The sequence below is a fragment of the Pagrus major genome, chromosome 6 (genome assembly GCF_040436345.1).
Source record: "Pagrus major chromosome 6, Pma_NU_1.0".
Taxonomy (NCBI): domain Eukaryota; kingdom Metazoa; phylum Chordata; class Actinopteri; order Spariformes; family Sparidae; genus Pagrus; species Pagrus major.
Window position 1 is genome coordinate 9,694,206 of NC_133220.1, and position 16,939 is coordinate 9,711,144.

The 16,939-nt window shown below is 41.7% G+C and overlaps 1 protein-coding gene across 1 annotated transcript in view; it reads left to right on the forward strand.

Annotated features, from left to right (window-relative positions):
* LOC140998141 (plexin-A2-like) overlaps positions 1-16,939 on the forward strand; it is a 72,221-nt gene that overhangs the window by 23,503 nt on the left and 31,779 nt on the right. Inside the window, exons 4-8 of the mRNA XM_073468313.1 lie at positions 6,154-6,254; positions 9,577-9,700; positions 10,430-10,583; positions 11,087-11,183; positions 15,337-15,451. Coding sequence (XP_073324414.1) covers positions 6,154-6,254; positions 9,577-9,700; positions 10,430-10,583; positions 11,087-11,183; positions 15,337-15,451 — 591 coding nt within the window. The remainder of the gene's footprint in view (positions 1-6,153; positions 6,255-9,576; positions 9,701-10,429; positions 10,584-11,086; positions 11,184-15,336; positions 15,452-16,939) is intronic.

Consider the following 16,939-nt stretch of genomic DNA (forward strand, 5'->3'; position numbering starts at 1 on the left):
GCCAACATTAACGCCACTTGGAAAAGCTAGCTCTATCTTTAGCTCTATATCATGAGCCAGCTTTGTGGGAGTTGGACGCGTAGACCAAAAGTTGCAAGCCAACTTTTGCACACTGTCTAACTTGCAAAAATACATTTGCCTGATGAAGGTCTCGTACCAAAAAATGGCAAATGAATGTATTATTCCAAGTTAGACAGTGTGCAGGAGTTGGCTTGCAACTATTGCATTAAAATGTCTAAAAAAAACGACGAGACCTTTGTTTTATATTTTGTCGAGTCGCTTTCTTACATTCTCCCAAATGTTTCCAACAAGGTTCAAACACAGAGAAATCCATAATTTTGTTCAAGGTGAGGGTGCGCTTCATTCGGTCGCCTGTCGCTACAACTTCCAAGGACACATCAGATGATACATCAGAGAGTGAGAAAGGAAGTAAGCGAACGTGACGAAACATAACTTTAATAAAACTTGAAAACATTACCTCGTCTGTGAACCCTTCAACCCTTCAGATAGATTTTTTTTTACAACGGCGGTTGCTTAACAATGAGGACACATCTCCCATGATCCCACGCAGGGCTGTCACAATATGAGATTTTCACTACATGATTATTGTGGCCAAACAAATTCATAATAACGCTTTTATCGCTATGTCTAAATAAAATACAAGTACACTCAATTACTAGTGAAAAGGCAAACAGATGAACTCATTAACAAAAGACGCACAAGGCCGAACATCTTTGCCATTGTCGTAACCCTAACCCTAACCCTTAGACTTGTTTTTTGTTCCTCAGTCAAGTTTAGCTGACACTACACCACACGGACTGGCAGACGATGGATATGACAACCATTTATCAGCACTTTGATCTATTTGTCGCCTTGCTAATGAGCAGTGATGAACCCTTAATTCCAGCAGATGGTGTTCAGGTGTTAATGGTCTGATTAACAGGTTATTATGACAGTAAATACACTAAAGATCAACCTCACACCAGTTTGTGATCCTGTTTGTTTGTTGCTTTTCACAGGGAACAGAAATATCTGGATTTTTAAAAATAAAATCTTTATTTATAATCAGCAGAGCTACTGTAGAATATTTCCATATTCCCCTCAGCATCTCGGCAGTGCCTCACGGCGTACACATGCCCCTAGTTAGGAATCACTGCTGCAGCATGCGGCTTTGAGAAAACTGATGTAGATAACTGCGTGACAACACAGTCTTGATGAGTGCAAATCTTAAAATTGAAGAGTCGGTTTCTAAAGTGTCACATATCTGAGTCAAACCACAGCGGTGCGTGCAATGTGATCTTTTAAAATGTTAATGTTTAGCCGACCAAGACATTTGTTATTATTCATAATACAACTGAATCTATATTTCTTTATTTCATGAGTGTCAATGTGCAATAAAAATCTGGTTTTAAACTAAAGCAGAAAAAAATGAACTGGTGATTAATTTGAATAAACCCCTCCAAGTCTTTCTTTCTTCTAATTTCACAGCCAAAAAAATCTGGATATGACCTGATGACACCAGACATCGCATAAGACTAACGATCACGTGACGGCTGGTGGATTTTCCAGAGCCAGACAGAGGATATAGGATGACAGTACCGCTGAGGTCTAAAAGCCTGCATGCTCATCTGACAGCATTCGTAAAGTTCCAGTAAATCCGGATGAAAGTGTTAAAGTGATAGCCAACTGGTGGGATGATAAGTTGGGGCATTAGTGTAAGGGCATACCAGATGTTGTGAAAAGATAAACATTTTGTAATTCCCAAAGCTGGAAAAATGGATTTGATCATCCGTCCCTGCGCATGATACAACGAGCAGTCAGACTGAGATCTCTCCTCGCTGAGGAGTGGAGGGTTTTCATTGGCTCTCTGTGTTTGCTTTAAATGATCAGTTTCTGCAGGAGAAATTATCTCGGAGAAGACAAGACAAACACAAAGCTTGATGAGAAATACTACAAACTGCCTGCGGTCATGAATGATTTATGAGGCGTCTACGGTTCATTAAACGTAAACTAAGAATTAAGTCTTAATTCAGTCATCCATGATTGTAGAGAGAGGATGGGAATGCACGTTGGACTGTGAAATGCATCCGCACAAGATGAACTGTATGTATGCACAATTCTCATGTATCATCACACTGTATTTTAAATGGGCTGGACACAGTGAAAGGAAGAGCGGCATCATATTAAGATTCAGTAGAGAGGCAGAGTCCTGACATCACCTGATGCTGTTTCACGACAGCAGTTTCTGAGTCCTCATTCAACATGTCTGTCATCAAAACATGTTCTTGGGGTTTATTATCCAATACGATAAACAAGCCTCTGTTACAACACTTGATGCAAGAAGTATAGCCGGTCTAAATAAAGTAAATAATGATTAATTGGTTGGCGTACGAAAAAACCCTTTTCCTTTCTTAAAAATGTGCCAGTACTCACTGCAACTAATGGTTTCTCTGTACACCGACACTCTATTAATGGCCATACAGCCATGTCCAACTATTGAACAGCAAAGTCTCAAAGTCTGTATATCAAAGTCTGCTAAAAATATCGAATGACCTAAAATAATTATTTTACCACCCTTACATAAACAGACATATGGAGAGAGCTGCGCGCCATACTGCAAGCAAGTAAAACTAAAAAGGGTCAAGAAGAAAGCGTTTGAATACATCGGAACAAATTAGGGCTACGAAGCATCAATAAAAATTTTAAGATGAGATTTAAAACAAAAACACTCAACAGAGTTTGCTGACCTGAGGGCTGATGAACCAGAGGATTTGAATCAACCCTGATTTTTGAGGCCATGGTTTGTCATTTCTAGTGTTCCTAGTTTTACATATTTTGTTGTCTAAATGACTAATAGGTACACAAAGTTTTGGAACTGGTCCAGGAGATAGTCTCAGCCAGGAGCCTGGAAATGTGCTGCTATCTGCAACGTTATCCTCGAGGACACGTTCACCCGTCAAAAAGGCTCGGATTGTTATTCAATGTGTCTGACAACATTATGGAAATGAGCCCTACATAAAATAGACAGACCTTTTTGTAGAAGAGTAAGACCCTTTTTATTTAACCGGAAACAGCCGTTACACTGCTCTCCTCAAAGCCACCAGACTCCACTGTCAAAAACAGTAGTTTTACCTCACAGATCATCGTAAAGCATGCTGCATTCAAATTTGACAGGAAGAAAATAAAAATTCCCAGAGCTGATGTTGTTCGTTATGAGGGGTGGAAGTAACAAAATGATGCGAATGATGAATTATGAATGTAAGACACAGTAAATGATAAAACAGGACTTTGTTTGCATCATTTCAAACGACTTTTTGGATCAAATCAGCTTGAAAATTTCAAAAAGTTTTGTACCTATGAGTCATTTACACACCAAAACATGTCGGACCCAGGTTTAAAAACACTGGCTGAGGACCTCTACCCCACATTTCTCACCTGTACTTGAACTGCTAATATCCAAACAAGGCAAAATCCCAAAACATAATCTTAAGACGATTACTATACAGTGTAATTGATACACCGATGCTAATTCACATGCTGAGCCTCCATGCCTTTTGGCGCTTGTTAAACATAAAACCTTAGGATACGTCTTCTGATCTTATTTGGATTCAACACAGTGCATTCCTGCTTCCACTAAACAGATCAACTCTGATGTGCGGCGCGAGCTTCACATTTGATTCTTAGCCGGGCAGCAGAAGAAAGCAGAAGATCCATAGCTCTCCCCTCGTAAAGGTCACGCTGCCTAACGGCCGCGGACCAACTTTGTTAGTTTATACGAGCTCCAGTCCACAACAATTCATGGATTATTCCCTCTGCGTCAGATCTGGACTTAAAACCCTCCCCCCTCCTCCCACGCTACAAAATCATTTTGCTAATGGAATGCACCGAATGGGTTCTGAACTGCCGAAAAAAAGAGAGAAAGTTATTTCATAGGGAGCTGCAGATAATCCATTTTGCCAACACAGACCTGAGAGAGCACCCACTTATGCTATCAAGAGCACCGGAGACACTCTAATCCATAATCCACTCTTCATTTGTGATTGCTTACATCAGGAAATTGCTTGCATCATATGTCCAGACCCCCGAATAATAACAAAGTATAAAATAACTGGGCTCAGGCTGCAGCTCCAACCTGGTTTTGTATGCAGGGGTGGTGCTGGCCGTGCGACAGCAGCAACTCTCACAGCAGCTAATGGAGAGCTTATGCTTTGACGGACGTTCACAGGAGTGGAGGTGGCAGCAGAGTGTGTGGCTGTCTGTGTTTTTTGCTTGTGTGCGCTCTTGTGTGTGAAAAAGAGAAGCATAAACCTGAACGCTGTGCTCAGAGTTTAATTACTACAGCAGGAGTCCAAACACCGTCGTGCTTTAGTAGTGCAAAAACGTCCTTTATCAAACGCTATAAAGAAAAAATTCAATGTGAATATTGCCGTAAAAAGCCGTATTTCATGTGCTTTTTTGACATTTAAGAGAAGAAATCTGAATGCAGGCAGAACCACAATGCTGCATGTTGCAAATTTGTGTCAGCAGCAGCAAGAAGTAGAAAAAAACGTGTTGTTTTCCTCTGGGATATATTCTACAGTGTGAGCAGTGACGAGGCTTCCATATAATGCAAAACAGACAACATGATGAAACGGGCTTTGGTCTATCCTCATCAAAACTGCTTATTATTTCATCAGAATGTTTTGGTTGCAGACATCTTTGTTGACCTTATTTCCACTCCACAGCCTTTGTCACGCTGCGAGTTGGAAACTTTAATGAACAGAATGAGCAGGAGCACAGCAGTCTCAATCGAACACGTGTTGGTCAAACAAAGCGGGTTTTATTTGACCTGGTTCCGTTTGGATTTTAGGTCAGTTTTTGGGACGAAGTGTTTGACATACATTTAAAAAAACATGGTAACACGGCAGTTTGTGAAATTGTCACAAAATCTCGTATAATACAGGCTTCATGTGCAGTAAATTGGTTTTCACTTTCTTTGACTGAATGAAACACGACATGCCAATACGTGGTACAATACAAGACAGGCCTATCGTACCACCAGACCACAGAGCAGCTTCTTTCCTCAGGATATGAGACTCTTCAATCCATTCTCCGCAAAAAAAGTCATAAAGTGACATCAACTCACATTTCGATCTACAACCCTGGTCCTGTAAAATTACTATCAACTGTATCTTTGTACTGTATGAAGTGAGTTGGAGTTGCATAGAGGTGGTTAGGGTGAATGGCAGGCAGACAGGAGCCAGATGCATACACATTGTTTAAGTCAGATTTACGAAGCTGTGTGTACACCTGATTCTGTTTTATCAGCCAAGAAATACATTATTTGCACCCTTTTTTAAGCTGAAATCTTCCCTGTAGCTGCTAAGCTAAAAGTGTTTGCACGCACCCCGTCTGAGATGGGTACACAAGCTCGACTGCACGTTGAGGGTGAAAATAAAGTCTCTTAACACCAATGTGGAATCTCAGGGCTTCTGGATGCTTAGATTACGCTGGATACGCTGTATGAAGCCATTTTTATATATTTTGTGGGTTGTTTTTTTTCACATTTTAAAACTAGTCCTCATCTTCTTCAGTTGTTTAGGAGAATGCTGCAATGCTGTTCTTCTGCAAATCTCAGTAAATGTCTGGCGGACTACAAAACTTCATCTGGCTCCATCGGGATGAGGCTGAGAGGATAATGACTGATTTTTTTTTGGGTGAACTTAAATGAATCAAGGGGAAAAGGGAAAAGTAATTAAGAATTTGTAGTCGACAGAGTTTCACAGAGTGTACAAAGTTTCCCCTAACTCAACAACTCACAAAACTCTGGGGGAGTCTGGGGCTGACTTGCTGCCAACTCAAATTACTCACATGCAGATTTTGCTCGAGAAACCAGAGATCCAATCTCAGGGAGAACAAGAACACATTAAAAGTACCAGGTGTAAAAGAAAAGGCACGATCGTTATCCAGATAACACATCCAGATACAGATCTCATTTTTAATACCAGGTATACATGGGGTGAAAAAGGACCCCAAAATTGGGCTTCACTTTCTAGTCCTGTTTGAGTGTGATGTAAACTCAAGATAGCTGCTGCTGGAATGATGTCCTTAAGTTTCAAGGCTGTGTGTTTTTCTTAATGTGTGCTAACCCTCCCTGTCATCCTTCTGGTTTAGGTGGCTCAGGTCCCTGTGGAGGCCTGTGAGCAGTACGGCACATGTGCTGAGTGTCTGAGCTCTGGTGACCCCCACTGTGGCTGGTGTGTCCTGTATAACATGTGAGTCTGTTTTCTATTATTTTCTCCCATGCTCACATACACACATCACAGCTGAGGGATTAAAACCGCGACATTGCTGTTTGGCAAACAGCTCGTAGGAAAACTATAAATAAGGCCACGCATGAGGTCATATGATTTGTGGAGTTTAATATAGCCGACTTATTATGCTCCCTGGAGTTTTCACCATTAACAACAGCTGGTGGGACAAACAGAAAACCAGGAAGTGGTTGCTGGACAGTGTGATCCCTCTTAAATAGCATTATTTGGGACAGCAGAAACTGCAGGCCTTCCAGATTTTACTGTCCGTCGGGCAGGAGGACGACTGGTGGAGGAGGACGCAAGGATTAGCCCGAGAATCGCAGCGGGTGGACAAACTGCACCTCTACATACCCGGGGAACATTTTGAACCTGACGGAGCAAGCTTATCTCTTCCATCTTAATTATCTGACCCCCAGGTTAGCTTGCATAATACCGCGATATGGAGCAAAGGGGATTCGGGAGATTAAAAACCCTGTGTTTCTGAACCAGCTGCTGTGTTTGAAGCTGACCTCAGCCGGGGATTTACCCCTGCCTCCTCATATGACGTCTGCGTTTCAGCTAGCAATATCTTTGATGGTGATCAGCATTATTTAAATTGCAGCTCTCAGTGTTATCAAGAAGTGAGAGGGAAAAAAAATAATGTTTTGCTTTAATCTAAATTACCTCATTAAACGGTTGTTTTTCCTTTTTTCCTGGGTGCTGACTTTGTCTGCAAGTCCCATTACGCTGTTTATTTAAATTAATGCCTTACACTTATCAGTGAATGGATAGGCTGCTGTTCCCTCAAGTAACCCAAAGTGAATCATGATCCCTCACACTGCAGAATGAGGCTACTTTATTTTTCTCTCTATTAAATCCAGATTGGGGTCTTTTTCTAGCCTCTGAATGACTCTCACAGTGTCATACAGACCTCTTTCAAGCTCTCGCTTTCCCACCCTGGCACGGTGCACACCAAAGCACCTTGTCTGTGTGTGTGAGGAGGGGAGGGGGGCGTCGCTGAAAATGTACAAAGCCTGAAGGAAACGGGAACAAATGGCTCCATCAGACAAAACACGGTGAATAAAAGAGATGAGAGATGAAAGCATCCCTTTTTTTTTCGGAGGCACTTCAGCTTATGAGCGGTCAGAAGGTGGCTGTCTGTATTCCTGTGGCTCTGGTCCGCCTCAAGGAGCCGAGCCAGCAACAGCTGTCACCGCGTTTCCATTCTGCCTTTATATTGTGCTGTAATTACAGCGGAGGCCTCGGTGCTCTTTGAGCTCTCTCAGGAGGTGCCACCCCCTCAACAGCATCTGAGAGTGTATTAAGTACTATCTCCCCTCGCTGTGCGCATTACACATTTAAAAGAAAGAGATGATGGTGTTCAGCCAAAAACACTCTCTCTGATTACAATTTAACTCTACAGCTGAGAAACTCTTCTTTCCAAATCAGTGTTTATGATTAAACACGGCGTGTCGGTTACTATCAGCGCCTGCAGAGACCTAACTCCTGTAATGCCTCTTTCAGAGAAATCAGTAGCAATACAACCACATTTCAAACTATCTCAACAACAAATAGCCATTTCTAAACCTGGGCAAATAACTGAAAGTTTTAAAAACTTCTATCCCTTGTCATAACTTTAAATGTACTTTTACTTTTTTATTTCTCTCTCATAAGATTATTCTAAGGTCACATTTAGTGCCGACCCTTTCACTTCTTACTTTTAATTGCCTGTTGGGATCCAGGACTTGAGCTTACAGAATAATACTGTTGCACTCAGAGTCATTTTTACTCTGTAGAAAAGAAGAGTAAAAATGTAACAGGGAATGATTTGACCAAGCATCCGACTGACAGCCATGTGTAGGAGATGACCATAAAAAAACAATATACAATCTGGGGAACAATCTGCACCAGAAAATGCAACCAAGGGCTGAAATGCAAACAAAATGTACAAAATGCATCGTAGCATCACTTTCTGGCTCCAAACAGGCATCGATTCTGAAGAGTAATATACCTCTAAAGCCTACGGTCTCTGACATCCAACTTCATAGCAATATGCTCCAGAAACTGCTAAATCAGAGATTGAAATAATTCAGCTAACTGGTGGTTACAAGGTTGCGATACAGAGATTTCTTTAGAAGCTACAGCCAAGCTAACAAAGTCAACATATTTCTCTACAACAAACTAATATCAGCACAAACCATTTGATATTGAATTTGGAAGTCCTCTTGAGATACCGACTGCAGAAATAACACTTCAACAACAAAAAGCAGCAGCAGAAATAATCACAACCAAAAAGCCACAAACCACAGTTTTCTGATTAATCCTGCTGATGCCTATCGCCTGTATTCACTCTAGTCTTCTTAAAGGCTCATTTTTTTGGCTTCGAAAGCTTAGTTGTGGGTTCTTTACCCTGTTGGCAGTGCATCCCGCTACGTAGCCGCTTATAGGCATGTTTCTGTTGTTAACTAGCACAAAGTCAATGGAGAGTGATGATTGTTTATCCCTCCGTAGGGGGTGGGGCTTCATTGCGCTGTGTTTCTATGCTAGCAGCTAACGGTGGTGCTTTGTGCTAAATGCTAACGTCAGCATGCTAACACACTAACCAAGGACGCTACATTAAATCTGGACACAGTGTTGGAGGTGCAGCCCCGTTCCTTCCTATGAAAGCTGCTCAGCGGCGTTTTGAAGCTAATAAAGCTTGACTTCCAGGGTATGAAAATATCCGGTTTTCAGTGTTGTGCAGCCAATAGAGCGTGCACACTAGAGACTTTGGCCGACTGAGCGAACTTGAAGGGAATACAATAATTGAATCATGCGGCTCTTCTAGACTTTCCAAATTTTATTAGACCGAATGGCTCAAATTCTGACAGTGAAACAAGTCATTTCGAGGGGGTTGTGACCCGTTCGCCACTCCGAAAACTGTCTTCAAAGCCTGGCACTCTTCCTAACACTAACACTAACTAGGCACAAAGATTGATGGAAATCCATTCATTTTTCAGGTATTTAGTCCCTGAACAAAGTTTTGGACAAACTGAAATTTTGACTTGAAGATACCGCCAGATGAACAGTCAGGTGATCTATCATCAAGACATCACCACTCAGCCAGTAAGATTCATCCTCTGGGCACCATGGACGTCTACCAAAAATGTCATGTTCATATATCCAGGAGTTGAGATATTTCAGTCTGGATCAAGGTGGTGGACTGACTGACCAGCACTGCTTCGCATGGCTAAAGATCGGAGAGTTTGTTGGCTATAATTCATCATTAAACTTGCCTTATACATTTTTCTCTTTTGCTCCACAGGTGCTCGAGGAAGGATCGGTGTCAGAGGGCCGAGGAGACCTTCCGTTTTGCCACTGACATTGACCGCTGTGTGAAGGTTATCGCTCACCCGGACAGCATTGCTGTATCAGCACACAGCGTCCCCGTGAGTGTGCTTATCGTTCCACCAATCACTGCTCTGTCACTCCGCTCACAATGTCAATGTTTATGAGCAATCGCTGAGAGTAGCCTTGTACAGTTACAGCCACATGTAAGGCAAGTAGGAGCCTGGCAGAGGAGATTAGTTTTGTGAGAGGTGAAGAGAGAGAGAGAAGGGTGATTCTCCCTGTGTGGCATCCACTCTTATTTATTTTGGTTCAACATGTGTAATTCGGGATGGGAGACAGACGTGAAAAAAAGAGGTGGGAGTCGTTTTTATGGCAGTGAGCTCCTCTGTCTGCATCTCTGATGCATCTGCCAAGAGGTTGATTACGTTTCCTAAAAGCTTAATTCAACTGTTTTGTTGTTTTTACAGCTTGGTGTTTTATACCAACAGAATTTAACATGTTACTTAGCAGACTTAAGTGGCGCTGACAGGCAGATTTTGCTGCCTTTAGACAGAAACAAGCCCGCTGGTCCTCCCTTTTTTCCAGGCTGGGAAAAGAGAATGCTAAGCTAAGCTAACCATTGTAACCTTATCACCAGAATAAATGTGGTAATGTATATTAAAAATATATGTATTTTCATCCCAAAATGTGGAACTATTCCTTTAGCTCAGTTAAAATACAATGAAATGTGTTATATTTTACTGTCACAGTATTCATGTGCCAATGCACCACACCCGTCTCAAGTTCGGTACATTAAATCGTGTCCTACTACTATTTCTATGTTTTAGCTTCTGCTGGAGGTGAACAATGTTCCAGACCTTTCTGCTGGAATCACCTGTTCATTCGGCCAGCAGGCCCAAGTGGAGGGTCACGTGAACGGGAACAGGGTGATGTGCCTGTCCCCGGCTGGGAAGGAGGTCCCTCAGATACCAGTGGGACAAGGTGAGTTAGGTACTCGAGGAAATGAATACATCCTGAATATGCAGATTGAGGGTGATGCCAATGTCAGGTGAAAAAAACCTAAAATATCAATATTCCAGACACAAAAGCCAGCCTTCTTTTCAGATTGACCACCTTGAATTTTTTTTGTTTACCCGTGGAGTTTGATAAGTACCAAGGAGCAGCAGAATTTCTCAGAGCATACACAGTAATCCTCCAATTGAAGTTTCTGACTGAAGGTTTTCTCACGACAACAGCAATATGCCCTTGCAGAGACGCAGACACCAGGTGGCTCTTTACAGAAGTCTGATAAAAGTATTAACGCTTTTTTTCCCCTCATTTTGACCCCCTCTTTTCGCTCATTGTTTTCGTTCTCTCACCCACCCTTTCTGTCTCTCTCTCTCTCTCTCTCCACTTTTTTCCACACTGCTCTCTCTCACTTCATTTTCATTCTCTCTCATCATGCTCTCCCTCCCTCTCCCTCCCTCTCTGTCTCTCTCTCTCAGACTGGGCCGGCGTCGAGCTTCGTCTGAACTCAAAGGAGACCGGTCAAATGGTTGCCAGCACCGAGGTGAAGTTCTACAACTGCAGCACACATAAAACGTGAGTTCAGCTGCTACCCTCGCCCCCCCTCTCCATCTGCATCCCCATCCCCGCCCCCTCCCCCTGCCCCTTTGATTTGTTCAATAGATGGAAGAGCACAACTTAATTTGGGGCAATGATGTACTGATGCTCACAACTCCACTTAAGATCAGGCTGTTAGATAACCTCTGAGTTCAATTTATCTGTCAGGTTTCATTTAAATCAACATGATGCATTCGCCATGGCCTGTTTGTTTCGACTTTGCTTGAACTGGCAGTTTGTGGGCTTATTGCTGGCAGCTTTAAATACAAATGACTACAGATTTTCAGTCAGTTATTCCTAATTCATTTATACACCACATTCTGCACGGCACGTGTGCTCTTTTTATGCGATACCTTACACATATTCACACCGGGGAACTGCCTAGTAAACCCGCATTGTTTATAACCAGAGTTGGGACAGATTATTTTGAAATGTAGTCAGTTACTGAAAAACAAATTACATGGCATTTTCTTTAAGTTAGTAATGTAAACCATTGGAGTAAAGAAAAAATGTGATTTAATCTGATTCTCTAAATTCAAACATTGGTCCTGTCACTTAACCGTAACTGGCATTGTCCATGCTGACAGGATGCTAATCCTCTTGGTTAGGGTGATTGGTTTGGCATTTTTATTCATTCATAAAGATCTAGGTTAGTGAATTTATTGAGTGAATCCTACTAGTTTTGCTGGCCCATAATCGTTTCCTCAATAACCTCCTCAGCGACATCTCCAGGAACCTCGTGGATACTAAAAAAAATGGATACAGTCAGAGAAAATTTGAGTTGTTGATGTTTTTTAAATCTGTCATCCAATAAAAAAAACACCTTGCACACTGAGTCCAATGCGTTAATTATTCTAATGGTTGTGAAAAATTCACAATGCGAGACGAGATAGAGCCGTCAAGCAGTGAAGATGATGTTGTGGTCCTCACTTCCATAGAAAAGGAAAACACAATAGCCTGCCAGTTCCATCCAATTCTGAAAGCAAGACAAGGGCAAGGAGAGTTTCACCTGCTGATAAAGGAGCTGTGAAGGTATCCCGATCACTTCCAGGTGTATTTCAGGATGTCAGCGGTCCAATTTTATTCTCTGTGAGCCATACTATCCCCACAGATTAAAAAGAAGTCTGCCAATTCTCCCCGAACCAGTCGATCCTGAACTGCGACTGGCAGTACGTCTAGGTAGGGAATATGGAGGCACAGGAACATGCACACCACACACACATCACAGTCAGTGTGCGGGCGTGGTTGACACAACATGTCGTCGTATTGATTTTTATACATGCAACAGTTTTGGAGGAAAAAAAACTGACTTTTTAAACTTCTCACATACTCATCAGCCCGCCCAGATAATATCAAACACATGTGATATTTTCTATTTATTTTCTCTTCCCTTGAGGCTAACATTAGCTTAGCATACTACTGGTGACTTGACACTGAAACTTAAAATCTCACCTCGGGACACTGAAAATTTGACACTGCACTCCTTTGGGTCATCAGCAACACATCGGCCAAGTGTGAAGGAGATCGGATGAATGTTTCTCGAGATTTGTGAATAACATACATACACACAGACAGACAGACAGACAGACAGACAGACAGAGATTCCTTGCTTTAAAGTTTGATGTAATCTGGGCTGATTACTTCTAGTAACTGTTCTTTATAATCTCATTACATAATCCCGATTACATGAAAGCAGTTACCGCCCATCCCTGTTCGAATCTGAGCAGCTTTACTGGCACAGTTGAGTGTGCGTCCCTGTGGGCCAACAGTCCCCAAGGACACCTAAAAAGATAAGCATTAGAGTCACACACACACTTTTTAACTTCGTCCTGAGGGGCCCCAACACAGAATTGCATTTGTTCATATGAGACACTGAAGATTTTTTAGCCTCGCTCCGGTGCCTTGAGGGTGGATAAAATAATGTAAATTAAAGAGGACTTTATTTTAAATGCTCATCTGTTTTACCCTGCCAATATAAGCCTCCTGCCTGGGCAGGGAGGCAGCTTTGATTTTGAGCCATTATGCTAATGTCAACTGTATTTACCGTAACAGTAAACTACGACAAGACCGCTTCTATCTGAATAACAATTACAAGCACTGCTACAAAGGTGGATCTTGTTAAGACGAATGCCAATTAGCAGCATTTGTCAGCTTTAAGTGAAGCAACTTCATGAGTTTAACTCCAGAAGCTCCAGAAAAGACTTTTTTCATGACATTTTTGCTTTCTTCAGGTGTTACTGACAGCCGTACATGCACACTTTACAAACCTTTGACTGCGGGGTGACTTATACTTAACCGTGAGTGCACAAAAGCTGGATGCAGTGCTATCCAATAAGTTCACTTTAAAAGAGAACACTTGATTGATGGTTTATTCACAGCTAAGAGGAAATTAGCCCACAGTGGCTTCACATGCCACCTATTCAAAATGCTCTTTGACTGCGACACGAATGCCCCAATATAACCATATTAAGCCATTAGAGAGAAACAGTAGGAAGCTCATCACATCCGCCCCACACCAATACGGCCTCCATTAGCTGCGGGGTGACCCTCTGAACTCCTGTGATTAATATTTCAGACCAAACACACTCCTAAGCCAGCACCTCTTCCTCCACCTCCTCCCCCCGCCATCACCTCAGCATCGCATCACCCTCCATAATTAATTATCTAGTATTTGCAGCTCCCTGCCAGTCTGCTTCTATTAATACCCAACCCCCTGAATTCCTTTCACACACACATGTAGAAACACACACATTTTAATGTCCATACTGGCCCTGGGCAGCTAATTAATATCAAAATTTAATGGTGCTGCACTACATTTATTGGCATTTGTAGCTCGCTGTGAGCTGCAGTTTCAGAGCACTGCTGGTGGTTTTTATAGCTTCCTCGTGGTTTCATCTTATTGTCGAACAGACTCTGTCAGCGCATGGATCTTTTTTTCCCGCACAGTGGTGCACCACTATTATACACAGCAAAGTCCACATGCCGCCCGCAGAAAAATAGGACATGTTCAATTTTCAGCTCTCCGATTGCTATGTTTGGTATATCAACAGCTGCGCATCACCCATCTATGCTCTCTCATCTCTTTACCTCTCAGTTCTCCGCCCCAAAGTTGTATCGCAGCCACGTCCCTGTTTGTTGACCGAAATGTGATTAAATCCGGTCGAACAGGGTTATTTCAGCGCAACTTTAATCCGAAACTGACCGTTGGCTGCGGCTGCGACTGAAGCAGAGCCAAAGATGTTGTGCAATTCTGCTCATCAAATATTCAGTTCACTTGTCACTTTCAATCCAGATTTTTCTTTCTTTTTTTTATAAAGTTGGACAGTCAGCTTTAACAAAATGTACTGTTTTCATGACAGCCACAAATCTCAGATGTGAAGAAAAATCCGATAGAAATCTTGCAGGTTGAAAAAAACGTGACGCACTGAGTCCAATGCATTAATTAGATATAGATATAGTCGTCAAGTGGTGAAGATGATTTGTGGTCCTCACTTCCATTGAAAAGGAAAAGACAATAGCCTAACAGTTCCATCCAATTCTGATCACAAGACAAGGGCAAATACTCAGTTCAGTTGTCACTTTCAATCCAGATATATCTTTTTATAATCCAGAGCTGGACAGTCAGCTGTAAAGACGTGTACTGTTTTCATTACAGCCAAAAATCAGCTTGCTGTATATCTGTATGTGTACAAGATGGACATACAGTGTTCTTGTACTACATCTTTTTATATAACACTCTTACAACTGCCTAAGACTGCTTCGAGTGACAAGGACAGTTGAATAGTTACTCTGCTGCCAAGACCTCCTGCTTAAAGTCATTTATTGTCATCTGCGACAAAAAGACCATCATTCATGTGGATTCTGCATAGAAACTGGGGACATCTGATCTTTCCATGAAACACTCTGACAAGATAAATGCAGCAGAAAGCCATAATCCTTTATCACTCTCCCCTTTTCAATCCCCTTCACCCAGGAGAGGAAGATGTAGATGATGGGCAGGAAATAAAGAGGGATTCATCTTTTCTTTTTTTTTTTTTCTTAAACATACTGTGTAAATGCAGAGCAGCTCAGTGTACAGGAGGTACTGTTAAAGTGTTGCAATATGAACTAATGCTTTCGTTCCTCCCTGCAGGTGCCTGTCCTGTGTAAACAGCACGTTTCGCTGCCACTGGTGTAAATACCGCAACCTGTGCACCCACGACCCCAGCAGCTGTTCTTTCCAGGAAGGCAGAGTCAACGCCTCAGAGGTATTGTACATTTACATTGTGAGTTACAGTTTCATTAGCTGATTAAAGTGTAGCTTTCAAGAGCGCAATTTATCCCTTCCCCCTGTGACACTTTTACCTTAAAGGCACAATCCATGATTTAAACATAAAAATAGCGCTCCACCAGAAAGAATCAAGCAGACAGCCACGCTCGCAGCTCCCTGAAACCACAGAGCACGACAATTTAATTACAAATTCAATTGGGCCAGATTTTAAAACAGGAAATGTAGACGGGCTGGACATTTTCTGCAAACTTTTAGTAATGACGAATTTGAAGCAAATTAATGTAGTAAAAAAAGTAGCAATCTTTATTCTAGTCTGTCTGGAAAGTTTGTTTTTCTCAATGTAGTGCCTCTCAATGTTATATTCTATACTGCAACGCACTTATTGCTATTAAAACGCCAGATGAATGTAAAGTTAACACGTACTTGCCAATCAAAGCAGGGTTACATAAGTTTAGTCACTCATTACTTCGCAGAATCAGATTACTCAGTGTTGACAGGCTATTAGTTGTGACGTGTAACCAATCAGATGGTGTTGTGGGCGGGATGTTGAGTGAGAGCACAGAGTGGTGACTACTGAATAAGACAGGATGCTGAATCAGAGCCGCAGTGGATTTTTAAATTAATTGATTTTATCTGCAATCTGACAAAAAAACACTGACACCATGAGCATAAAAAAGCTGAATATTGAATATACCTTGGACCTATGTCAAATGAGAAAATGTCAGTTTTAGAAAGATACCCGATGATGGGTTGAGGTTAGATGGCTCACTCGTTAGCTACTTCCATCATTAACCCTGAGCAAAACAATGTTTTTAAAGTCAGAATGTCATTAAGACTTAAAGAACAAGTTTTAACATCTTCTGGATGTAGTCTCATGATATATATATGAGTATATGGTGACTCATATAATATGCTTCTGGTCTGGATGTGACCCATATGCCGGCCATCATAGAGCATTTTACACTCCTAGATGATAGATTCACTTGGAGACTTCACATAGGAATTATGAATATCTGCAGCAAACGTCATGACAATCCATCTAATAGTTGTTGAGATATTTTAGGCTGGACCAAAGTGGCGGACTTGGTCCAACTGTCATTACCATCCCTAGAGCCACATCACAAGGCTGGCTAAACATGACTGATTGGGCCATTAAGAGGCTTAAAAAATGCTCCAGAGAATTATTATTATTACATAACCAAAGATTTAAAACACATATTGACAAAAAGGATGGCCATAAATGATCTAATATGATTGTATACAGTATATATTCACAACGGAGCACAGTCTTATGTATAGTTTACTAGAGTGGAAAGTCTAACATGAGGCAAATGAATGCAAATCATATGTGGATTAATGATTTACTTGCCCCATTAATCCTGGTGCTACATAATTCCTTCATGTTTATGTAACACATTAATATGTATTAATACAGATTAGAGACACGCAGGCATGGACAGAAGCA